The 27,098-nt window shown below is 49.9% G+C and overlaps 1 protein-coding gene across 3 annotated transcripts in view; it reads right to left on the reverse strand.

The window, feature by feature from the left end:
• Positions 1-27,098, reverse strand: part of TCF25 (transcription factor 25) — a 372,469-nt gene that overhangs the window by 245,594 nt on the left and 99,777 nt on the right. For all 3 annotated transcript variants that reach the window (XM_029608348.1, XM_029608345.1, XM_029608346.1), the window contains exon 7: positions 22,264-22,394. In XM_029608348.1, coding sequence (XP_029464208.1) covers positions 22,264-22,394 — 131 coding nt within the window. The remainder of the gene's footprint in view (positions 1-22,263; positions 22,395-27,098) is intronic.

The following is a 27,098-nucleotide window of genomic DNA, read 5'->3' on the forward strand; positions in this document are numbered from 1 at the left end:
CGCCGCATCTCAAAAAAGATATAGTTGCGATGGAGAAGGTACAGAGAAGGGCAACCAAAATGATAAAGGGGATGGAACAGCTCCCCTATGAGGAAAGGCTGAAGAGGTTAGGGCTGTTCAGCTTGGAGAAGAGACGGCTGAGGGGGGATATGATAGAGGTCTTTAAGATCATGAGAGGTCTTGAACGAATAGATTTGACTCGGTTATTTACACTTTCGAATAATAGAAGGACTAGGGGGCATTCCATGAAGTTAGCAAGTAACACATTTAAGACTAATCGGAGAAAATTCTTTTTCACTCAACGCACAATAAAGCTCTGGAATTTGTTGCCAGAGAAGGTAGTTAGTGCAGTTAGTGTAGCTGGGTTCAAAAAAGGTTTGGATAAGTTCTTGGAGGAGAAGTCCATTAATGGCTATTAATCAATTATACTTAGGGAATAGCCACTGCTATTAATTGCATCAGTAGCATGGGTTCTTCTTAGTGTTTGCCAGGTTCTTGTGGCCTGGTTTTTGGCCTCTGTTGGAAACAGGATGCTGGGCTTCATGGACCCTTGGTCTGACCCAGCATGGCAATTTCTTATGTTCTTATGTTGTTCCACCTTGCCGACTGATATAAGCTACCACTTTCGCATTCATCCCTGAACCTGCGATAGAAAAAAACCCAATGCCCTAACTGCCCTCATCTCTAAACAATTTATTGACCAGGTCGCTTCCACAGGTGACCATAGACCTTAGGCCATCTGTCCCTGACAAACCACCCCCCCAACCACTGAGACTAGCATCTTTGGTCACTACCACCTAATCCAGAGCCTCCCGATCTATCCCCTTCTCTAAATTGTGGCGCGATAGCCACCACAAGAGACTGGATCTGGATTCCCCCAATAGTGGTAAAGGTCACTGATATTCCTCAGACAATGGACTCCAATGGGACATCCAGCATAGAAGCCATGGAACCCAGAACTATAAATAATCCCAGGCCCTGGGCAACAACAGCCGTAGGAAACTCACTATCTTAATCTCCGGGATAAGAGACTCTGCCAGTTTGAGTATTGAACAGCACCCAAGATACTCCATTGACTGGATAGGCACTAGATGACTCTTGGACTAATTTACCATCCAGCCTAGAGACTGCAGTATCTCCATTGCCTGGCATACCAATAGCCCACAATCCCCTTCAGACTTTGCCCGAACGAGCCAGTCATCCAGAACTGTGAAGGACTTCAAAGGGGGCGTGGGATAAACACTGTGGATCCATAAAGTCAAGAGGCCGCCATGAAGAGTGGGTGACTCGCCAGAATGATGGCTACTGCCTGGAGACAATACCCTTATTCAATAAACATACACATGGTTACTGTGACTCCAACATCACTCTAAGCTTCAACAGCAAGAGGAAATGTGGAAAAAAGGATTTGCACTCACAAAGACAGGAGTAGCTGGCTTGTTACGGCGGTTACTACCCCAAACCAAATATCCAAATTACTACCTCCACCTTCCTCTATTCCTGATGCCTTTCAACTAGCTTGATCACTCCATTCTTATACTTCACTTCAATGCATATCCAGCATAGTTCTCTGCTTCAACAGCAGGGGAAAAGAAAAACTGTTACTTCACACATCCAGCAGAGCTCTCTGCTTAAACGGCAGGGGAGAAGAAAAAAGGATTCACACTCACAAAGCGGGGAGTAGCTGGCTTGTTACGGCAGTTACTACCCCAAACCAAATGTGCCTGATACTTCACTTTCAAAGGCATATCCAGCATAGCTCTCTGCTTCAACGGCAGGGGAGAAGAAAAAAACTGATACCTCACGCATATCCAGCATAGCTCCCTGCTTCAACGGCAGGGGAGAAGATAAACAACCAATAAGGGCTGTATAACATAATCTGGGTAAAAACAAATAAGCATGGGTGTAGCTTGCTTATTGCGGCGGTTACTACCCCTACTACCTCTAACTACTCAAGCTAGATATTTCACTTGGATGCAGCTCCATCACCGCTCTCTACATTAATGGTGGGGGTGGAAGGGAATTAGAACCAAGAGCTAAGAGAAACAGATAAGTATGAGAGAAGAAATGAGGGAAGCTGCTGGGCAGACTGGATGGGCCATTTGGTCTTCTTCTGCCGTCATTTCTATGTTTCTATGTTTCTATATATATAAGGGTGAACAAGAATCACCTCCCTCCTCAGGGCCTCTGCCACTACCACAATCACCTTCATGAATGCACATCGAACTGTGGCCAACCCGAAGGGAAGGGCCCAGAACTGGAAATGCTGCCCCAGCACATTGAAGCACAAGAACATCTGGTGCACCGGCCGAATGGGTATATGTAGATAAAACTTTTGTAAGATCCAAGAATGCAGAACTCTCCTTTTATAAGAACATAAGATGCGCCATAATGGCTCAGACCAAGGGTCCACATCAAGCCCAGCATCCTATGTCCAACAGTGGCCAATCCAAGTCACAATTACCTGGCAAGAACAAAACAATAAATGAATAGATCCCAAGCTACTAGTCCTTATTAATAGTTTAGGGATGTCTGCTCCAGGAACATATCCAAACCTTTATTAAACCCAGCTACACTAACTGTCATAACATCCTCTGGCAATGAATTCCAGAGCTTAATTATGCGTTGAGTGAAAAAGAATTTTCTCCAATTTGTTTTAAATGAGCTACTTTCTAACTTCCTTGTATTATCCAAAGGACTAAATAACTGAATCACATTTACCCGTTCAAGTCCTTTCATGATTTTGTAGACTTCTATCAAATACCTCCCTCAGCTGTCTCTTCTCTAAACTGAAGAGACCTAACCTCTTTACCCTTTCCGCACAGGGGAGTGGTTCCATCCCCTTTATCATTTTGGTCACCCTTCTCTATACATTCTCCAGTGCATCTATATCTTTTTTGAGATGACGCGACCAGAACTGCACACAGTATTCAAGGTGTGGTCTCACCATGGAGCGATACAGAGGCATTATGACATCCACCATTTTATTCGCCATTTCTTTCCTAATAATTCTTAACTTTGTTTGCTTTTTTGACCGCTACAGCACACTGAGCAGACAACTTCAATGTATTGTCCACTAAGACGCCTAGACCTCTTTCTTGGGTGGAAACTCCTTATGTGGAACCTAACATTGTGTAATCACGACGAGGGTTATTTTTCCCTATATGCATCACCTTGCACTTGTCCACATTAAATTTCATCTGCCTTTTGGACGCCTAATCTTCCAGTCTCAGAAGGTCCTCCCACAATTCATCACAATCTGTTTGAGATTTAACTACTCTACATAATTTTGTGTCATTCACAAATTTAAGCACCTCGCTAATCATGCCCTTTTCCAGATCATTTATAAATATATTTTAAAAAGCACTGGTTCTAGTACAGATCCCTGAGGTACTCCACTGTTTACATTTTTCCACTGTGAAAACAGACCATTTAATTATACTGTTTCCTGTCTTTTAACCAGTTTGCAATCCTCAAAAGGACATCACTTCCTATCCCATGACTTTATAGAAATAGAAATGAAATGAAATGACGGCAGAAGACGACCAAACAGCCCATCCAGTCTGCCCAGCAAGCTATGCACTTTTTTTTATTTCCTCTTACTTGTTACGCTTGGCTCTTAGTACCTTTTAGTTCTATTTCCCTTCCACCCCACCATTAATGTAGAGAGCAGTGTTGGGACTTCATCTAATTGAATATGTATTTATTTATTTAAAGATTTTTATATACCGGGGCACGTGGAGCACATCACCTCGGTTTACATATAACAATAACTTAGCAATTGCTTTACAGTTCAACAAATTAACTGATAATACAGGTAACATGGCATTTATATAACCATTTATTACGTCAACTTATATGATAACGATCAGGTATATAAGGGAGTCAAAGGGTCTGTAGCAACTGTAATTAATTAATTATGTTACTTGATGAATGCTCATACATTAGGGGGGGGGGGGGGAGGAGACCAAGATAAAGTTGTGGAGGAGATGAAAATGTAAAGGAATGTTCCCAGACAGTTAGTAGTAAGCTTGTCTGAATAACCAGGTTTTTAAGTTTTGTTTAAATTTGTGACATGCTTCTTAAATTTTTTAAATTTAAATAAATTCTTAAATTTTTTGTGACATGTAGCTTAGTTAGGGGTAGTAACCACCTCAATAAGCAAGCTACACCCATGCTTTTGTTTACTCGACTATGTAATTCAGTCCTTGTTGGTTGTTGTCTATATATATCATCGTGATATTATCACGAATGCCGGTATAGAAAAAATTAAAATAAATAAATAATAAATAAATAAATATAGATCCTTTTTTTCTACATTGCCCCTGCCGTTGAAGCAGAGAGCTATGCTGGCTATGCATTGAAAGTAAAGTATCAGGCTTATTTGGTTTGGGGGTAGTAACCACCATAACAAGCAAACTACATCCCCCTTTTTTGTGAATGCAAATCCTTTTTTTTTTTTTTCAATTTCCTCTTACCGTTGAAGCTTAGAGCAATGTTGGAGTCGCATTAACCGTGTGTATGTATATTGAATATTATCTCCAGGGTATTATCTTCAGGTAGTAGCCTTCATTCCCGCGAGCCACCCCCTCTTCATTCACATCCTCTAGACTTGATGGATCCACAGTGTTTATCCCACGCCTCTTTGAAGTCCTTCACAGTTCTGGTCTTCACCACTTCCTCCGGAAGGGCATTCCAGGCATCCATCACCTTTCTTCGTGAAGAAATACTTCCTGACATTGGTTCTGAGTCTTCCTCCCTGGAGCTTCAGCTCGTGACCCCTGGTTCTGCTGATTTTTTTCTGACGGAAAAGGTTTGTCATTGTCTTTGGATCGTTAAAACCTTTCAAGTATCTGAAAGTTTGAATCATATCACCCCTGCTCCTCCTTTCTTCCAGGGTGTACATATTTAGATTCTTCAATCTCTCCTCATAAGTCATTCGATGAAGACCCTCCACCTTTCTGGTCACCCTTCTCTGTACCGCTTCCATCCTGTGTCTGTCTTTTTTTAGATACGGTCTCCAGAACTGAACAGAGTACTCCAGGTGAGGCCTCACCAAGGACTTGTACAAGGGGATAATCACTTCCCTTTACTTACTAGATATTCCTCTCTCTGTGCAGCCCAGCATTCTTCTGGCTTTTGCTATCGCCTTGTCACATAGTGTCTAATGATCTGAAGTCGGAGAAACAATCACCACGAGGTCTCTCTCCTGCTCCGTGCACATCAGCCTCCCCACCCCCCCCCCCCATCGAATACAGTTCATTCGGATTTCCACTCTCCATATGCATGACTGCACTTCTTGGCATTGAATCTCAGCTGCCATATCTTTGACCACTCTTCCAGCTTCCTTAAATCCCGTCTCATTCTCTCCACTCCTTCCGGCGTGTCCACTCTGTTGCAGATCTTAGTGTCGTCCGCAAATAGACAAACCTTACCTTCTATCCCGTCCGCAATGTCGCTCACAGAGATATTGAACAGGACAGGTCCCAACACCAATCCTTGCGGTACACCGCTTAAAACCGCTCTCTCTTCAGAGAGAGTTCCATTTACTATCACACATTGTCTTCTGTCCGTCAACCAGTTTGCAATCCAGGCCACCACCTCGGCACTCACTCCTAAGATTCTCATTTTATTCACAAGCCTCCTGTGCGGGACCATATCAAAAGCTTTGCTGAAATCCAAGTAGATGACATCGAGTGCTCTTCTTTGATCCTATTCCTTGGTTACCCAGTCAAAAAAGTCAGAGATTGGACTTATTCTCTAAGAGACAGGAGCTCTTTGCATCGCATGCACATGTATAATTTCTCACCGGCGGGTTAAGGTGGAGCCCATCCCTTCGGAAAAGACTCACCCCTTCCCCAAAAGGTTCCCCAGTTCCTTACAAAACTGAATCCCTCTTCCATGCACCATCATCTCATCACACACAGATTCCGTTGCTCTACCTGTCTCTGGGGACCAGTGCGTGCAACAGGGATCATTTCAGAGAATGCTACCCTGGAGGTTCTGGTTTTCAGCTTTCTACCTAAGAGCCTAAATTTGGCTTCCAGAAGCTCCCTCCCACATTTTCCTATGTTGTTAGTGCTCACATGTACTACGATAGCCAGCTCCTCCCCAGCTTTGTCTAAAATCCTATCTAGGTGATGAGTGAGGTTCGCTACCTTCGCACCAGGTAGGCATGTTACCAGACAATCCTCACGCTCACCAGCCACCCAGCTATCTACATTTCTAATAGGCAAATCACCATCTATGATGGTCAACCTAACCCTTCCATCCTGGGCAGTAGCCCTGGGAGACACATCCTCAGTGAAAGAGGCCAATGCATCACTTGGAGAGCAGGTCTTTGCTACAGGAACATTTCCTGCTACACCAGGTTGATGATCTCCAACCAGGAGATCTTCTTCCTTCAATGCAGCACCAGGGCAGCCAAACTGGAGTTTGGACTTGGCTACTATGTTCCTGAAAGTCTCATCTATATATCTCTGTTCTGCCCTCAGCTCCTCCAGGTCTGCCACTCTAGCTACCGGAGATTGGATTAGTTCTCTGAGAGTCAGGAGCTCTTTGCAATGGGTGCACACATACAACCTCTCACCAGCGGGTAAAATCATACATTTAACACTTGATGCAAAAGACGGGAAGGTTCCCTTCTTGCTGCTAGACTGCTTGCCTTCATCTTAATTTGTTCAGTTCCTAGTTAAGTTTAGGTTGCTATGGGAATAGGGATAAGTACAATTTGAGACCTTTAAATTTATTAGTGTATTCATTATTTATGTGGTAGTGACCTACAAGGGAATGATGAAACTCAGGATTGCCCTGGGCCTTATCAAATGTTTAAGTTAAAAGGCTGATTAATTTTTTTTTTTATGTGAAAGTGTATTATAAATCAAAGTATATGAGTTAGGGGTGGGAGGGAAATAAAAAACACCCAAACACCTGGCTTCTGCCTGTCTTATGACTAGCGATTTAAAGGAAAATTGGTTCTTACCTGCTAATTTTTGTTCCTGTAGTACCAAGGATCAGTCCAGGCCGCTGGGTTGTGTCTCCCTTCCAGCAGGGGGAGTCAGAGAAAAAAACTGAAAGGCACCCCTCTTAACCTGGTCTTCCACCTGCGATCCCTCAGTATACACCCGATATCAAAGCAGAATAACCAATAAAGGAGAAGAAATCCCCAAACGTAACAAGTGGCTACAATATGCGTGGTAAAAGAAACAAACCATACCGCTGCATAACATTATCAATCAAGAAGATTCCTTTCCATGCCTGTAAAGAACTCTGCCGGGGGTAAGAAGGAAGAAAACATACAGAAAAAACGGACTCTCCAAAAAACCCAAGGGCGGGTGTCTGGACTGATCCTTGGTACTACAGGAACGAAAGTTAGCAGGTAAGAACCCAATTTTCCTTTCCTGTACGTACCAGGATCAGTCCAGACCGCTGGGATTGTACCAGAGCTGCCCTAATTGGGGTGGGAACTGGAGAGTCCCACACGAAGAACACTGCCAAACAGTCAACCTCCGGATCCTAGACATCCACACGATAATGTTTCGCAAAAGTATGCAAGGATTTCCAAGTGGCTGCTCTACAAATCTCCTGCGGCGAGACAGACTGGCTCTCCGCCCAAGAAGCCGCTTGAGACCTGGTAGAGTGCGCTTTCAAGCCTTCTGGTATGGAACGCCTAGCGCAAAGATAAGTGGAGGAAATGGCCTCCTTCAACCACAGCTTTGGATGCCTTGTGTCCCCGTCTAGGACCAGTCAATAAGACAAATGATCCGATAATCGAAAAGCATTGGTCACCTCTAGATAGCGAAGGAGAACCCGGCGCACATCCAACTTATGCAGATCCTCATCAGTCTCAGAATTCTGATCCAAATTCGGGGAAAGCCCGGTAACTCTACCGTCTGATTGACATGAAAAGCCAATACCACCTTGGGCAAGAGGAGAGAACAGTCCGCAGCGAAACTCCGGAATCCGAAATACGAAGATACGGATCCCGACACGACAAAGCTTGAAGCTCTGAGATTCACCGCACAGAGGTAGTGGCTACCAAAAAAAACCAGTCTTGAGTGTCAAATCCTTCAACCTAGCCCGCCGGCAGGGGCTCAAAAGGAAGACCACATAAACCCTTAAGAAACCTAAATTCAAGCTCAGGCAGGATAAATTTGTCGTACCGGCAGGTGCAAATGCTGGCCCCCTTCAAAAAAACGGGACACATCTGGATGAACTGCCAGCGAAAAACCATCAATCTTGCCCCGCAGTCAACCCAGTGCTGCAACCTGCCACCCAGAGAGAACTGCAAGCTAGCCCTTTCTTCAGTCCCTCCTGCAGGAAGGATAGGATGTGTGCCACCGAAGCCAGATGTGGGGGGGGGGACGTTCAAACCTTGGCACCAAGAATCGAAAACTCTCCAAACACGAATATAGGCCAACGACGTGGACGATTTCCGTGCTTGCAAGAGGGTAGAAATAACCGAATCCGAATATCCCCTCTTCCTCAATTGCCTCCTCTCATAAGTCAGGCCGCTAGACAAAAGCGATCCGCTCGATCTAAAATACTGGACCTTGTTGAAGAAGATTCGGAAGGTGGGTGAGACGCACCGGGACCGATCGCCAACGAGATCAGATCGGCAAACCAAGGCCTTTCGGGGCCACTCTGGGGCTACCAGAATGACAGACCCCACGTGGTTCTCTATCCGACGCACGATCTTGCCCACTAGTGGCCAAGGCGGAAACACATACAGTAGTACACCGCTGAGGCCACGGAAGGACAAGAGCATCCACTCCTTCCGACCCGTGGTCTCTCCGACGACTGAAAAAACCGGGGCGCCTTTGATTTGTCCGAGTTGCCATCAGGTCGAGGTGTGGAACCCCCCCCAACGACGAGTGATCAGCCGGAAGGCTGCGTCGGACAATTCCCACTCGCCGGGATCTAGATGCTGGTGGCTTGAGAAAGTCTGCCTGCACATTGTCTACCCCAGCTATGTGCGAGGCCCGCCAGCTGGACCAGATGTCGTTCTGCTCCGTCATGAGTCTTTCAGCCTCCCAGGCCATCGAACCGGCTCCTGGTTCCCCCTTTTGCGGTTGATGTAGGCTACCGTCTTCGCATTGTCTGACAAGACACGCACCGCACACTGAGCTACCAGAAGGGAGAAACACACGTAATGCAGGCATATCGCCCTGGTTTCCAATCGATTGATTGACCACGTCGCCTGATAACTTGTCCAACGACCCTGAGCGGATTGTGACTGGCAAACTGCTCCCCAAACAGTGAGGCTGGCATCCGTCGTGACTATTACCCATTGCGGCTCCTCCAGGTCCATCCCCTGTAACAAGTGGGCCGGAATCAACCACCAATCGAGACTGGACCTGGCTGGTTCCATCAGCGGCGAAGGCAGGCGAAACTCCTCCGATTTCGGATCCCACCGAGAAAGCAATGCGCGTTGTAATGGTCTCATATGCGCCCACGCCCAGGGAACCACCTCCAGAGTAGACGCCATGGAACCAAGTACCTGCAAATAATCCCATACTATGGGCAGGGGTAAAGACATGAGCCAATGAACCTGCGCCACTAACTTGAGCCTCCGCTCCAGAGTGAGGAAGACCTTGCCTAACGAGGTATCGAAGCGTGCTCCCAGGAAGTTGAGAACCTGAGATGGTACCAACAGGCTCTTGGCAAAGTTGACCACCCAACCAAGAGACTGGAGCTGGAGAAGAACCTTGCTCACTGCTTCCCGACAGAGGCTCTCCGATTTGGCCCGGATGAGCCAATCGTCCAGGTATGGGTGAACCAAGATCCCCTGTTGCCGGAGGGCCGCTGCTACGACTGCCATTACCTTGGTGAAGACCCGAGGCGCTGTCGCTAACCCGAACGGAAGAGCTTGGAACTGATAATGCTCCCCCAGGACCATGAACCGGAGAAACCGCTGATGGCGCTCGCGTATCCCGAGGTGGTCCAGAGGCCAATATTTTCCTGAGTAGAGGCCAAATATTATCCTGAGTGGATGGCCACAATGACCGAACGTAGAGTCTCCATACGAAATTGGGGAACCCGAAGTGCTCAGTTGACTGCCTTGAGATCCAATATCGGCCAGAAGGACCCCTCCATCTTCGGGACTACAAAATAGATGGAGTACCTGCCGGCCCTGCGCTCCTCTGGAGGGTCTGGAACAATGGCCCCCAGGGATTTCAAGCGACTCAGGGTTTGCCCGACTACCACTTGCTTGGCCCGAGAGCCGGCGAGAGAAATCAGAAAAAGATCCCTTAACGGGCGGGCAAAATCCGACTCGTAACCGTGTGCGATGATATTGAGGACCCACTGGTCCGACGTGATCCTGACCCACTCCTCGAGAAACAGGGAGAGACGACCTCCCACCCTGGAACTGGGAAGAGGGTCGGAACACCTTCATTGGGACTGCTTAACTCCAGTGGCTTGAGAGCCTTCCTCCCGAAATGACCTCCAACCACGAAAGGAAGTAGGCCACGACTGAACTCTCTGAGTCTGTTGTCGGGCGGGAAAAGCGGGCAACCATGACTGCCGAAATCTGCTCTGTCCTTGGAAATGGTAACGCGTTGCCCCAAAGGGCCTGGAAGACTTAGGCTTGTCTTCTGGCAATTTATACACCTTATTCTCCCCAAGAGACTGAATAAGTGCGTCAAGTTCCTCCCCAAACAACAATTTTCCCTTAAAAGGAAGATTACCCAACTGAGTTTTGGAAGAAACGTCCGCGGACCAGTTCCGGAGCCAGAGAAGCCGCCTGGTTGAAACTGCTGTGGCCATGTTGCGCAAAGATGCCCGTGACATATCATATCAAATTTTAGTCAAGAAAAAAAGATAATTACCTTGGATGACCAAACGTGTTTTAATCTAACAGACACTACCAGAAATCTTCGTCTGATTATCAATTATGAATTACATTTTAAAGCTCACATATCCAAAAAAGTTAAAGATGATTTTAGTAAATTGAGGCTTTTAAAACGTTTGAAACCCATGCTTTCTCCGTATAATTTTAGGTATGTTTTACAGATGTTAGTGTTTTCCGGGCTTGATTACTGCAACTCTACAATGTTGGGACTTCCTAAATCCACTACACGACCCCTTCAGGTAATTCAGAATGTAGCGGCTAGGACAGGGGTCGGGAACCTTTTTGGCTGAGAGAGCCATGAACGCCACATATTTTAAAATGTAATTCCGTGAGAGCCATACTAACTACAACCCCCCACCCTCCTGACCCCCCCAAGACCTACTAAAAGTCCCTGGTGGTCCAGCGGGGGTCCAGGGCTCGCAGACAAATCTTTAATAAAAAAGTAAAAATCTAACAAAAACCCCCACCCTCCTGACACCCCCCAAGACCTCAAAATTAATTACTACCGGTACAACCCCTCACCCTCCTGACCCCCCCAAGACCTGCCAAAAGTCCCTGGTGGTCCAGCGGGGGTCCGGGAGCAATCTCCTGGACTTGGGCTGTCGGCTGCCAGTAGTCAAAATGGCGCCGACGGCCCTTTGCCCTCACTATGTCACTGGGGTCGACCAATGGCGGCGGTAGCCCCTGTGACATGGTAAGGGCAAAGGGCCGTCGGCGCCATTTTGACTACTGGCAGCCGACAGCCCAGGTCCAGGAGATCGCTCCCGGACCCCCGCTAGACCACCAGGGACTTTGGCAGGCCTTGGGGGGGGTCAGGAGGGTGGGGGGTTTGTTAGATTTTTACTTTTTTATTAAAGATTTGTCTGCGAGCCAGATGCAGCCATCAAAAGAGCCACATCTGGCTCACGAGCCATAGGAACCTGACCCCTGATTTAGATCATACACGGAGACAAAACAGACTGGCTGAATACAACTATTAAACTGCATGTACCTCAACGAGACCTAAGATCATCTAATAAAGGCCTATTATCAGTACCTACTGTCAGATCAGCACATTTGAGCGAAGTAAGAGAAAGGGCCATTTCAGTTGCGGGACCGAAACTTTGGAACAGTTTGCCACTAGAACTAAGAATGCAGGACAACCTGAAGAAATTCAAGATCGATCTCAAAACGTGGTGCTTTTTGCAAGCATACAGAACTAATACTCAGGATGTTATATAAATCTACAGCTTTCCTTAGACAATTTTTATCCTTTTATTTCTTAACTATACTAATGCTATTTTAGTTTTTAAGTAATTTTAACTATCTTATTATTTTTAATTGAAGTTTTTATTGTATTTATTTCTGCTTTCTAACTGCTTATATAAAATTTTGTATTATGTAAACCGTAAAGATAGAACCTTGTGTTCTGGGTAACTGTATATAAAAAATTGCATAAATAAATAAAATATAATGCATCCGCTGTGTAAGCCACCGTGGACTCCATCCTATTCGCCTGATCTGCTTCCTCTGGCAGTAAAACCTGTGATGTGAGCATTGCTGGACCCACCCAAGGGTTGCTTGCTGCATGAGGCTACTACAGACCGCCGCCCTAACACAGAGCGCCGAACCTCAAAGATGTGCTTGAGGAGGACTTCTAGCCGCCTATCCTGTAAGTCCTTAAGAGCCGTCGTTCCCGTAACAGGAATGGTGGTCCACTTAGTGACCGTAGTAACCGACGCGTCCACCTTGGGAATCCTGAGGATATCCTAGGCATCCTCAGGTAAAGGGTAGAGTTTGTCCATTGCCAGTCCCACCCGCAGGGTCGTGTCCGGAGATTCCCACTCCCGAGTGACCAACTGCTTAAGCATCGGGTGGAAAGAAAAAGTTTGGGGCAGGGCACGCAGCCCCAAGAGTACTGGTTTCCCCTTAACTGGCTCTAAACTGGGGACTGGTGCCTCCACTTCTAGTTCCTCCAAGACATAGGGGATCAAGGGATCCACTCCTCCTGGCAAAACAATCGAGAAACCCGGGGGTCGTCCCCTTCTACTGGAGCGGACTCATCAACACCCCCATCTAGATTTTGGAGGAGAGGATCCAGAAAGGATCCCGAAGGAGCAGGCTCCAGAGCCCCCCCAGAGGCCGAAAGGGCATCCAGAGACGTGTCCCGCCTTGCAATCTTTGCGGGAGGGGGCTCCTCATCCTGCTGATGAGCTTCCGTCTCCAAAAAAGCCCTATGCATAAGTAAAATAAATTTTGAAGAAAAAACTGACTGGGAGGAGGAGGGAGGACCGAGCTCCCTGAGGGGGGCGGGCCCCGGATCGCATGGTCGAACGGGACTCAGCACGCCGGCGACTGACCCAGACACGACCGCAATAAGAAAATTATTCCTTACCTGCTAATTTTCGTTCCTGTAGTACCATGGATCAGTCCAGACGGTGGGTTATGTCCCCCGTCCAGAAGATGGAGTCAGAACAGACTTCGCAGGGCTTACCATATAGACCAGTACGCCCTCTGCAGGAGCTCAGTATAAAGTTTATCAAAGCCCAAATAGACAAAGTACAGTCTGGATCAAGTTTGCTAACCATAAATGTAACTAAAAATGCAACATCAACATTAAAGTTTTGGCAACACAACCAACTTGTAGGGAGCTAGGATAATAGGAAAAACCAGAAACATAGTAGGCTGCTAAAAGAACAACCCAAGCAGTAGGAAGGAGAGCAGGACCAAGAACCCAAGAGTGGTGGGCGTCTGGACTGATCCATGGTACTACAGGAACGAAAGTTAGCAGGTAAGGAATAATTTTCTTTTCCCTGTACGTACCAGGATCAGTCCAGACTGTGGGATGTCCCAAAGCTTCCCTAAATCGGGTGGGCCCCTGAGAGGCCTGCTCTGAGAACCTGCTCACCAAAGTGCCCAGAGTCTGAAGACGGGAGGTGCAGCCGATAATGTCTCGCAAAAGTGTGCAGCGATTTCCATGTTGCTGCACGACAAATTTCCTGAGAGGAGACAGAGCGGACCTCCGCCCAGAGGCTGCCTGGGAGCGGGTAGAATGAGCTTTGATGCCGCAAGGAGGAGTCCGACCCGCTCCAATGTACGATACAGAAATACTGTCCTTCAGCCATCTAGCGATCGTCGTTTTCGAGGCCTGTGAACCCTTCTTCGGACCTGACCATAGCACGAACAGATGATCAGTGACCCTGAAGTCATTGGTAGCCTCGAGATAGCGAAGTAATGTGCGCTTGACCAAATCCAAGAGGCGGATGGCCCTCGGTTCGTTGGAAGCGAAGGATGGAAGTTCCATAGTCTGATTCAAGTGGAAAGACGATACCACCTTCGGGAGGAAGGAAGGAACGGTGCGGAGAAAAACGCCCGAATCCGTGAAGCGTAGCTAGGGTTCTCTGCAGGACAAAGCTTGGAGTTCCGAAACACGCCGAGCAGATGGCAATGAGGAAGACGGTCTTGAGAATGAGATCTTTAAGAGTAGCTCCACGGAGCGATTCGAAGGGCGGCCCTGACAAAGCACGAAGCACTAAGTTGAGGCTCCAGGAGGGACATGGGTCCCTTACCGGAGGTCGTAAGTGCTTGACTCCCTTGAGAAAACGTGCAATGTCCGGCTGGAGAAGGAGGGAGCCGCCCGACTGTACCAGTGAGCTCAGGGCAGCCACCTGTACTCGAAGGGAATTATAGGCAAGGCCCTTGTCCAAACCATCCTGGAGAAACTGTAGGATCTGTGATGTCGACGCCCTCGTGGTCCGAGTGCCCTGGTTGGAACACCACATCTCGAAGACTTTCCAGACTCGGACGTTAGCTACCGAGGTAGACGTCTTCCGGGCCCACAGTAGAGTCGAAACTACCGCCTCCGGGTAGCCTCTGCGCCTGAGGTGACGCCTCTCAAAAGCCATGCCTCAAGACAGAAGAGTTCTGCCTGCTCGAAAAATACCGGTCCCTGTTGCAGTAGACGAGGGAGATGTCCCAGTCGGATTGGTCCGTCTATCGCTAGTTGTAGAAGGTCTGCAAACCAGGGTCGACGGGGCCACTCTGGGGCGACGAAGATCACGGTCCCCTGATGGCTTTCTATCCTGCGGAGTATTCTGCCCACCAGAGGCCAAGGTGGAAAGGCGTAGAGAAGCAGATGTGGAGGCCACGGGAGGACCAGCGCATCCACCACTTCCGCGCCGCGCTCTCTTCTGCGACTGAAGCGGGGTGCCTTGGCATTGCGGGAGGTCGCCATCATGTCCAAGTGCGGCGCACCCCACCGCCGGACAAGAAGTTGCATCTCTTCGTCCGAGAGGGACCATTCGCCGGGGTCTAGCTGCTGGCGACAAGTAGTCCACCTGAATGTTGTCCACCCCGGCAATGTGCGAGGCTGCCAGCCGGGCAAGGTGAATTTCTACCCATTCCATCAGGAGCCCCGCCTCGAGCGAGACGTGCCGGCTCCTCGTACCTCCTTGCCGATTAATGTAGGCCACGGTGGTTGCGTTGTCCGAGAGAATCCGGACCTCCCGGTTCCGAACCAGAGGGAGGAAATGGTGGCGCGCCAGCCGTACCGCTCTGGTTTCCAGGCGGTTGATCGGCCACGTCGCTTCTACCTTCGACCATGTCCCCTGCGTGGCGCTTCGATCGCAGACGGCTCCCCATCCAACTAGGCTTGCATTGGTGGTCACCACCATCCAACTGGGCACCTCGAGGGAAACGCCTCGAGCCAGGTGCGCCGGAATCAACCACCAACTCAGACTGTCCTTGGTAGCCTGTGGAAGGGGGAGTATCATTTGATAATCCTGTGAGACCAGTTTCCAGCGAGATAGCAGAGCCGCCTGAAGGGGACGCAGGTGTGCAAACGCCCAGGGTACAAGATCGATGGTGGAGGCCATCACGCCCAATAGCTGAAGATAGTCCCAGGAGGTGGGTTCTTGTAATGCAGAGAACCGCCGTATGTGTTCCCGCAAGGATTGAGCCTTGTCCAGGCGTAAGAAAACCTTGCCCTGACGCGTGTCGAAGCTCGCCCCCAAGAACTCCAAGTGTTGCGATGGCACGAGGGAGCTCTTGGAGAAGTTCACCACCCAGCCCAGGGAGCGAAGAACCTGTATGACCCTGGCTACCGAGGACTGTCCGTGGGCGAAAGACTTCGCCCGAATCAGCCAATCGTCCGGGTAGGGATGAACAAGAATGCCCTCCTTCCTTAGGGTCGCCGCCACTACTACCATGATCTTGGTAAATGTGAGAGGAGCGGTCGCCAGCCCAAAGGGAAGTGCCTTGAATTGAAAGTGTTGGCCCAGGATCTTGAAACGGAGGAAGCGCCGATGAGCCGGGAGGATTGGAATGTGCAGGTAAGCCTCCGTCAGATCTAGGGAGGCAAGGAACTCCCCCTGATGCACTGCTGCGATCACTGAGCGTAGCGTCTCCATGCGGAACCGGAGGACCCGTAAAGACTTGTTGACCTCTTTTAGATCCAGGATGGGCTGAAAGGATCCGTCCTTTTTGGGCACGACGAAGTAGATGGAATAATGGCCCAAGCCCACCTCGCCGAAGGGGACGGGCGAAATGGCCCCTATAGTCTGCAATCGGTCCAGAGTTTGCTGTACCGCTGTCCTCTTGAGGTCCGAGCCACAGGGGAGAAGAGGAATCTCTCCCTCGGAGGGCGGACAAACTCCAAGGCGTAGCCATTCCTTATAGTGTCCAAGACCCACTGGTCTGAGGTGATACTCACCCACTCCTCGTAGAAATCCGCAAGACGTACCCCGATCTTGGGGGTGGAGGAGTGGGCGAACCTGGCATCATTGTGGGGGCTTGGGGGATTCCCCTGCCCCGAGCCATCGCGCGTGGGCCTATGGCCACGAAAGGACCAGGGCCAGGACTGGGATCTGGAGGAGGGTGTCCGAGGCCCAGTCTGCCTGTAACTCCTGTAGCGCCGCTGCGCTCTGGCCCTGGTTCGAGAAGAGCCAAAGGACCTAGACCAGGGGTCGGGAACCAATGGCTCGCGAGCCAGATGTGGCTCTTTTGATGGCTGCATCTGGCTCGCAGACAAATCTTTAATAAAAAAGTAAAAATCTAATAAAAACCCCCCACCCTCCTGACGCCCCCCAAGACCTCCAAAATTAATTTACTACAACCCCCCACCCTCCCGAAGACCTGCCAAAAGTCCCTGGTGGTCCCGCGGGGGTCCGGGAGCGATCTCCTGGACTTGGGCTGTCGGCTGCCAGTAGTCAAAATGGCGCCGACGGCCCTTTGCCCTCACTATGTCACTGGGGTCGACCAATGGCGGCGGTAGCCCCTGTGACATAGTAAGGGCAAAGGGCCGTCGGCTGCCATTAATCAAAATGGCATCGACGGCCCTTTGCCCTTACTATGTCACAGAGGCCCTTTGCCCTCACTATGTCACTGGGGTCGACCAATGGCGGCGGTAGCCCCTGTGACATAGTAAGGGCAAAGGGCCGTCGGCTGCCAGTAATCAAAATGGCATCGACGGCCCTTTGCCCTTACTATGTCACAGAGGCTACCGCCGCCATTGGTCGACCCCAGTGACATAGTGAGGGCAAAGGGCCGTCGGCGCCATTTTGACTACTGGCAGCCGACAGCCCAAGTCCAGGAGATCGCTCCCGGACCGCTCCTGGACCCCCGCTGGACCACCAGGGACTTTTGGCAGGTCTTGGGGGGGGGGTCAGGAGGGTGGGGGGTTGTAGTAAATTAATTTTGGAGGTATTGGGGGGCATCAGGAGGGTGGGGGGTTTTGTTAGATTTTTACTTTTTTTATTAAAGATTTGTCTGCCAGCCCTGGACCCCCGCTGGACCACCAGGGATTTTTGGCAGGTCTTGGGGGGGTCAGGAGGGTGGGGGGTTGTAGTAAATTAATTTGGCAGGTCTTGTAATAATGGCTCTCACGGAATTACATTTTAAAATATGTGGCGTTCAAGGCTCTCTCAGCCAAAAAGGTTCCCGACCCCTGACCTAGATGGACGTTGTCTATCCTCAGGCAAACTGTGGACCGCGTTCTCCCCCAGGGACTTGATGATCTGATCCAGATCCTCTCCGAAGAGAAACTTGCCTCGGAAAGGTAGAGACCCCAGACTTGACTTGGAGGAGGCATCCGCCGCCCAGTTACGGAGCCACAAAAGACGCCGAGCCGCTACTACCGAAACCATGGACCTCGCCAGGACCCGGAAGAGGTCGTACAAGGCATCCGCCCCGTATGCTATGGCAGACTCCAGGTGATCCGCCTGGACGGCTTCTCCTGGTGGCAGATCTTGAGAAGTAAGAAGTTGTTGCACCCAGCGAAGACTGGCTCTTTGCGCGAGCGAGCTGCACATGACTGCTCGCATCCCCAGGGAGGAGATCTCAAAAACCCGCTTGAGAAAAATTTCCAGCTTGCGGTCCTGCGTGTCGCGCAATGCCGCTCCGCCCGTCACGGGAATAGTCGTCCTCTTGGTGACCGCTGACACCGCCGAGTCCACCTTTGGGACCTTGATGAGCTCCAGAAAATCCTCAGGAAGAGGATACAGCTTCTCCATGGCTCGACTGACCTTCAAAGATGCTTCAGGGGTATCCCACTCCCTGGTCAGGAGCTGCAAAAAGGAATCATGGATGGGAAAAGCTCACGATCTAGGCCGGAGGGCGGCTAGGACTGGATCCCCCTTCCTGGAAGACGTGGCGACGGCAGGGGCAACTGGAGCTGGTGGGTCCGGCGGTGGGTCAAGATCCAGCTCTAGAAGTATCTGAGGTATGGGATCATCCATCTCCTGTCGCTGGAAAATGCGGAGCGCACGCGGGTCGTCGCCTTCCGACTGAGCGTCCGGCTGCACAGCATCCGTGGGATCTTCCCCCAAGGCTGAAGTCGCCCCCGCCCCTCCCGGGGCAATATGCACCCGGGTGGTCGCTGGTGGGGCCCCCGACACCGATCCCACCAGGTCAGGGGGGGCCCAACGGAGCAGTCGGAACACGAGGAGTTTTGGCGGGAGGGGGGCCCGTGGGGAGCCTCCAGGCCATGCAAAAATGCACTATACATAAGAAGGATGAATTCCGGTGAAAATCGTGGCATACTCGGGGGGGGGGGGGGGGGGGGCGAGGAGGAGCCCTCCGCAGTTCCCGGGTCCGGTAACCCCTCCTCCGGGGATAAATTCGGCAGAGAAATATCCCTAGCATCCCTGTCAGGCAGCGCTGAGTGTGTGTCCTCAGCGCGCTGCAAATTCAAAATGGCCGCCATTCCTGCCAAAGGCGGCGAAGTGGCCGGCCCGCACCTCCTGGGCCGCGGTGAAGAAAAGAAGGAAAAAGTGCTGAGGGGCTGCGAGGTGCCTTCCCCTCCGGGGAGACACCGAGCGCAGATCCCCTCCCTTGATATTCTCGACCCCGGCTCGCCGCAGGCCGAACACCGGGACGGCCGCGGCATCGGGATCGCCGGAGAAGAGAAAAAGCCGCTTGGGGGGGGGGGGCCCGGGGGGAGGAGAGAGGTGCCGCGGGGGGGCCCAATAGGCCTGCACTACCCACCAGAGACCGTCCCGAAGGCGCAGGGGAATTGCCCCTCCCTGCAGCAGCGGCCCCGGGGAATGCTAGTCTCGGGGCCGCGGGACGGAGGAAGATGACGTGAAGAGGCCGGCACCACCGGCTTCCACAAGGCACCCACAATATTCAAAACCTAGACGCCAAGAAAATTAAAAGCAAAACAAACATTTTAACTTACCCCCGGCCAGGAGGGAGGAGAGACCGAGAGAGAGAAAGATAGCGGAGGCAGAACTCAGAAGCAGACCACGCCTCCCCAAAATTGGACAAACCTTTTTTTTTTTTTTTTGTAAACTTGATCCAAATTGTTCAAAGAGAAATAGGTAAGAAGAAAGAAGCAGAAGAACGAAATCCCTGCTACTCTAGGGAAGCAACGGGTTCCCCTACTCGCATCTGCTGGAGTCAGAAAGATACTGAGCTCCTGCAGAGGGCATACTGGTCTATATGGTAAGCCCCGCGAAGTCTGTTCTGACTCCATCTGCTGGACGGGGGACATAACCCACCGTCTGGACTGATCCTGGTATGTACAGGGAATAGGAGTCCGCAGCACAATTCCTCAGCTAGAGGAGATGTCTGTCCGAGACCGCGGAAACCATGGCTCTGGCTTGCACCCGAAGAAGATCATAAAGGGCATCGCGCCTTCCAGCCAGTCTGCCTGCTCTGCCTCTGCAGACGGAAGGTCTTGGGTGCTGAGTAATTGTTGAACCCACCTGAGGCTTGCCTGCTACAAGAGACTGCTGCAGATTGTCGCCCGAACTCCTAAGGCCAAGACTTCAAAGATGCGCTTGAGATAAAGTTCAAGTTTGCGATCCTGAACATCCTTCAATGTCGTGGCCCCCACCACCGGGAAGGTGGTGTGCTTGTTAACCGTGGAGACGTAGGAATCCACCTTGGGTATTTTAAGCAATTCCAAGCAGTCATCAGGGAGAGGGTAGAGCTTGTCCATTGCCCTACCCACTCGGAGCCCCGCCTCTGGAGACTCCCATGCCCAGGACCGGGTCCACGTTAGCAGGCATAGCGGCTGTAACCGTATCCTCAGGGGACACCTCAATTCCCAGCTCCTGTAAAATAAAGGGAATGAGGGGATCCAGCTCCTCACTTTGAAACAGGAGAAGCACTCGTGGGTCGTCCCCCTCGAGGGGGGTGTCTGGGAGCAGGGAGTCAGTATCCTGATCAGGGACCGGCAGCGGCAGGACCCCCGGTACTCCCCACCCCTAATGGAACCCTGCCCCTCTGGCACCGCAGGAGGCTGAGAAGATGAAACCCGCAGGCTCTTCGCTGGAGGGGGACCTGGGGGGTAGGGGGTGTCCTCCTCCTCCTCCTGCAGGCTAGCTAGATAGGATTTGTGCATGAGAAGCACAAACTCCATGGAAAGACAAGCCTTAGACTTTCGTGGGGGGGTCAGAAATCCTCTGGGGAATGTGCGGGGCACAAATCCGGAGGAGAAATCGGTGAATCGGGCTCACCTCCCTCCTGCTGCCCGATTCAGCAGAAGGAGCTGCTCCTAAAATGACCACCGTTCCCGCAGTTTGCCGAGCAGGGAACGGCCTGGCCACATGGTGAGCAGCCCGACCCAGGGTCGCTGGTTTCACAGGTGCCAAGGAGGGGCCCTCCCCACCCGGCAGGCCCCCGGAGCAGAGCCTGTCGCGGGAGAGCCGCGCAGCAGGCTCCCCGCAAGCAATACAAACGCTGGGACGCGGCATCAGCTGTGAGAGAAATCGCCGCGGAGAAGTAAATGGGCTGTGCTCTGCCGGTAAGTGAATGCAGGGACTGAACCCTGCACGCTGCCGAAGCTGTCTGCTGTCAATACGAAGTTTACTTAACGCTTTCCTGCTGATTTGCTTGTCTTTCTTTTTTTGTTTTATCTTTCCTGCCGAGTGACTGGACCACTAGTATTGTCCCAAAAGGTCACCGGGAAAATGGGGAGCCTAGGCTGACGAATCAAGGGGCAAGTCCCCCTAGGCCCCCAGCAGAGCGAGGAGACAGAGCTGTCTCCGAGAAAACAAACAGAGAAATTCTTTCAAACTTAATTAAAAAAAAGAATCAATAAAAGTAAATACTTGCTTGATCCTGAGACTAATAATAAGAACAAAGTCCCTACAGGGAGAAGAAATTAAGAAGAAGGGGAACCACAGGTTCAGCTGCCTGCAGCTGCTGGAGACAGACAAATACTGAAGGGATGCAGGGTAGGCTCTGTCCTGATATAGGATACCCTTTCCGTTTTGGTCTGTCCCCATCTGCTGGACAGGAGGCTCAACCCACAGTCTGGACTGATCCGGGTACGTACAGGGAACAACAGTATTAATTCTTTTTCTGAGTATTAAAATTGGCAGTACATGAATGAAACTGCTGGCATTTATGCTGAACTGCAGATCACTGGGGATTTCTGGCTTCAAAATGTTTTCTGCTGTACTATTTCATGGTCAGGGTATAAAAAGTTCAATTAATTTTATTTAGTCAAGACAAAAAGTGTATTCTGTTTTCAAATAGTCTATAATGAATCTATGAAAATTATGGAGACAGGATCAATCTCACGAACAATTATAATCCTCTGAAGAGAACGAAGCTGAGAAGTCCCTTCTATCTCTTGGCTATAAGTCTTCAAGACTGGCTGTCACAATATTATATTTTCTGACTCCACCCATCAAAGAAAAAAAAAAAAAAAAAGATAACCCTAGCAGGCACAATCACTCAGGCCATGGAGTCACTCCCTGGTTTTCATTGGTGGTAGTGGTGGCTTATAAGGACTGTCCTGAGCATGGGAGAAACAGCTGGAACACACAGGTCTGAGGTCTAGACGAGTGCCGGGAAACCCTATAGCTTTGTTTCCTCTCCTCAGCGTCATGTAATGATAGAATTGCTGAGGCTGGGAATGTGCATTCTGTGTGACTCCAATTCCTGCCTCCTTCCACCCCCTCTTACCAGAGCTGTTCACATACCACAATATTATTTGGGTCCATGGACTCTACGGCTTCCAGGAACTTGAACTGCACCTGCTGGTACTCCCGATGGTGTTCAAACGTAAAAGACTGTATTCCTCCCTTTGTCTCCAGTAATTGCATTGTAATACCTGCAGGAAGATGCCAAGATTAATTCATACACTTCTGCACAGGGATTTCACGAAGTGATAGCTGGGTGCTGATCAATGAAGAAGCATCTTGCAGTGCAGTTGAGCTCCCCAAGGTCGGAGCTTAGAATCTAATTTAACATCAGCTCCAGGAACTCAGAATCTTTGCAGAATACAACTGCACACCATGACATCTGCATGAACTGTTCCTTTAAGTCACTGACAAGGAAGCTTTCCTGGCAAGGGAAAGTCATCAATGTGACCTCACCACCTCCCTGTCCCACTACTGCATATCTGCAGTACACCAGCATAGGTGGCGCACATCACACTATCAATTTCCTGCTAACCATGCGGCTGGAAAGGGAGAGACATCATCCTTTGCTCGTACAAGCTTTAGGTGATAAAATCCAAGACAATACTCATTTTATACATATCCTGCCAGCTGGATATATTAATCCATTACATATATTAGCACCATGTGTATGTTCTTTGTGGGAAAATACTGCTAGTCACTTTATTATAAAAATTGGATAAATTACTTACCTGATCATTTTGTTTTCCTTAGTGTAGCTAGGATCAATGGGTTTTATGCTCCCCTGCCAGCAGATTGAGTCAGGCTGCAAAGCTGACATCACTCTAGATACACCCCTGCAGTGACCTCAGCTCTTCAGTATCCTCTTCAAAAGCCACTGTGGACATACTAGTGAAAGAACTTAATTGAAAATATGACTAAAAATAAGATTAAAATGATTAAATGGATAACCGTAACTGTACTCAACCAATCATAAACACTGAGCTCCAGTAAGAATATAGGTACCTTAATCTAGGGACTGGATGAACACTTACCCATGATCCCTTGGATTCGAGGCCTATTCCACAGGAGGACCTGTGGCGCAGGTCTTGGGCAGCTGAGGGTAGGATGCTAAGTCCAACTGTCTACACTAAAGAAAACAAAATTATCAGGTAAGTAATTTCTCCATTGCCTAGTGTGTAGCAAGATGGACTCAGGACCAATGGGATGTAAAAAATCTATTCCCAATTGGGGTGGGAGGCTGCCCGCGGTCCAGTCAACACCACCCATGCAAAGGCAGCATCCTCTCGGGCCTGTATGTCCAGGCGATAAAACCTGGAGGTGTGCAAGGAGGACCACGACGCTGCCCGGCAGATATCGAAAGATATCGCTGCCCGGCAGATATCGAAAGACGACAGCAGTCTGATCTCCGCCCATGAGACTGCTTGAGCCCTAGTGGAATGAGCTCTGAGAGGGTAATGGCTTTCCAGCCTCCATATAGGCTCTCATGATCACCTCCTTAATCCAGCGAGCTATAGTAGCCTGCGAAGCTGGTTCACCCCGTTTCCTTCCGCCATGAAGGACAAAACAGACAGGTCCGTCTTTTGGACTGGTTCTGTGTCTTCCAGACACTGCACTAAAAGCCTCTCGACATCCAAATGATGGAGGAGCCGATATTCTTCTGCATCCTTGAGTTTATCTAGGGATGGCAATGAAATGGACAGATTCAAATGAAACTCCGAGACCACCTTGGGCAAGAAGAACAAAAAAGTACATAGCAGCAATACCCCAGAGTCATCTGAAGGAAAGGTTCCCGGTATGACAATGCTTGCAGTTCAGAGATGCGACGTGCTGAGCATATAGATACCAGGAACACAGTTTTCAAAATCAATAAACGCAAGGACAGATTGCTCAGTGGCCGAAAGGAAGGACCTGCCAAGAATTCCAGCACTAAATTAAGATTCCACAAGGGAATTAGCAACTGTATGGGAGGCTGAAGGTGCTTCACTCCCTTCAAAAAATGAGCCACGTCCTGATGAGCCGACAGGGAGATCCCATTCACCTCACCCGTGTAACAGGAGACAGCCGCTACCTGCATCTTCAAGGAGTTAAGGACCAAACATTTATTTAAACAGTCCTGCAAAAATTCCAGAATAAGTGGGATTTTGACCGCCTGAGGGGAGATACCGCATTCTTTGCACCAGGCCTCAAATACTCTCCAGACTCGCACATATGCTAGGGACGTGGAGAACTTCCGAGCGCAGAGTAAGATGGTAATTACCACCATAGAATATCCCCACTTCTCCAGGTGAGTCCTCTCAAGGGCCAGACCGTAAGACAGAATTGAGTCAGATCCTCGTGAAGGACCGATCCCTGCTGTAACAGGTCCCTCTATGGTGGGAAGCGCAGGGGTTTCTCTATCAGGTGCCTCTGCATAGCCACATACCACGGACACCTGGGCCAAGCTGGAGCTACTAGCAGGATTAGTTGCATGTGGTGATCGAGTCTGCAAATGACCCTGCCCAGCAGGGGCCATGGAGGGAAGATATATAGCAACTCATCTTCCAGATCTGAACGGATCTTCTGTGCCTGAAGAATTGAGGAACCTTCGCATTGTAGGATGAGGCCAGCTGGTCGATTGATGGGAGGCTCCAACGATCTACTATCAGTTGAAACGCTTTGGCCGACAATTCCCACTTTCCTGGATCCAGAATCTTCCTGCTTAGAAAGTCTGCTCTGATGTCTTTTCCTGCGATGTGGGAAGCTGAGATCATCTGTAAATAGACCTCCCTATGGAGTGGGTGGAAGTACATTTCCTATGACACTTGTTGGCTCGTTTCCTCCCTGGTGATTGAAATAGGCCACTGTCACTACATTGTCTGTCATCAAGCGGACTGCCTGGCCATGGAATCTGTGGCTGAACTGTAAACATGCCAATCTGACTGACCAGGCTTCCAGGCAATTGATGTTCCAGAGGGCTTCTTCTTCTGTCCAACGTTCCTAGGCCGTCAGCTCCTGTCAATGGGCTCCCCAGCCCTGGAAACTCACATCTGTTGTGAGAACCAACCAGTTCAGGGAGGACAGGGACACACCTCAGATGAGCTTCCTGTAACCACCACTGGAGGTGACAGCAGACTCCCCTCGGTAAAAGGAGATGAACCAAATAGTCTTGAGACTGGGTTTCAATGTGACAGCAATGAGTGTTGAAGAGGACATGTGTGCCCTCGCCTACAGAACTACATCCAGGATTGCTGCCATCAATCTGAGAACTGAGAACTTGGACAAAGCGCCACCCTGTTGGGCATACCATGTTCACCAAATGACACCTGGGTGCATCAACTTCTGTATCCGTGTGGCCAGAAGAAAGACCTTGCCCCACCTGGTGTCAAACTGGACTCTCAGATACTTCAAGGTCTAGGAAGACATGAGGCTGCTCTTGGAAAGGTTTACTACCCAACCGAGTTCCTGTAACAAAGAGATCAACTTGTTGGTCACCAGGAGGCCGTCTTCCACGGACTTTGCCCTGATCAGCCAATCATCCAAGTATGGGTGCACCAGGATCCCATCTTTGCTCAACGCTGCCGACATGACCACCATAATCTTGGAAAAAGTTCTGGGGGCAGTGGCTAAGCCACAGGGCAGCGCCTGAAACTGACAACCCAGCAACACAAAACGTAGGAAACTATGATCCTGTCGGATTGGAATATGTAGGTAGGTCTCGGATAGGTCCAGGGAGGTTAGGAACTCTCCCAGTTATACGGCTAATATCACGGAGTGCAAGGTCTCCGTGCAAAAATGAATCACTCACAAGTGACGGTTGACGTTCTTAAGGTCCAGGATGGGGTGAAAGGAACCTTCCTTCTTGGGTATGACAAAATAGATGGAATAATGCCCCGTATTTTCTTGGGGCATAGGTGCTGGTTCACACCCTCATCCTTAGAAGTGCAATCTCCACTGCCTGCTTCTTGTGCTGGGAGTGGCAAGGAGACACCATGAATACGACCCAAGGAGTGCTGTGGAATTCCAGTGTATATCCTTTTCGTATGACTTCGGATACCCATCTGAAGTAATCTTGTTGTAAGAGACAGATGAAGGTCCTGAAGGTGGGTCGGTAAAATCTCACTGGGGGTTTGGGGCAAGCCTGAACCTGAACCTGCCCCTCTCCTGGGCTGCTGGGTACGAAAGGGCTGGGATCTCCCAAGGTGTCAAGACCTCTGAAATGTTGAATTTCTGTAGGGGCGGAAACGCTGGGTACCCCTGGAACGACCCCTCATAGGTGAGAGGCGCTGTAGTTACTTCCTCTTACCTTCCGGTAACCGGGGAACTGGAAATTTGCCCCATTTACTGGCCACCTTTTCCAACTTGCTCCCGAATAGGAGTGATCCTTTAAAAGGCATCTTTGTAAGATTAGCTTTGGAGGTTGCATCAGCTTACCACTTCCACAGCCATAGCTGTCGTCTGGCTGCCACTACCGAGGCCACTCCTCTGGCCAAAGTACAGACTAAAATCAGAGCCTGCGTTTGCTAAAAAGGCGGCAGTGGGTTCCATAACCGTTCTAGAATTCACCCCCAAGTCATCAATCTCCTGAGAGAGACGCAGACACGAACGAGCCACCAAAGCACAACAAGAAGCAATCTGTAAGGTCATCGCTACAGCATCAAAGGTTTGTTTTAAGGATAGACTCGATCAATCTATCATGCACATCTTTTAAGGCTGCTCCTCCTTCCACTGGGTTAGTTGTTCACTTAAGACACAGGACAGACCAGTGCATCCACTTTAGGGAAATGCAAACATTCTCTTACCGCTGGGTTGAGGGAAAAGAGCTTCCAACACTTGGCCCCCTTTAAAACTTGCTTCTGGAGCACCCCATTCCAGATCAATCAACTCCTGGATGGCATCCATCACTGGAAAGTAGC

The sequence above is a fragment of the Rhinatrema bivittatum genome, chromosome 7 (genome assembly GCF_901001135.1).
Source record: "Rhinatrema bivittatum chromosome 7, aRhiBiv1.1, whole genome shotgun sequence".
Classification (NCBI taxonomy): domain Eukaryota; kingdom Metazoa; phylum Chordata; class Amphibia; order Gymnophiona; family Rhinatrematidae; genus Rhinatrema; species Rhinatrema bivittatum.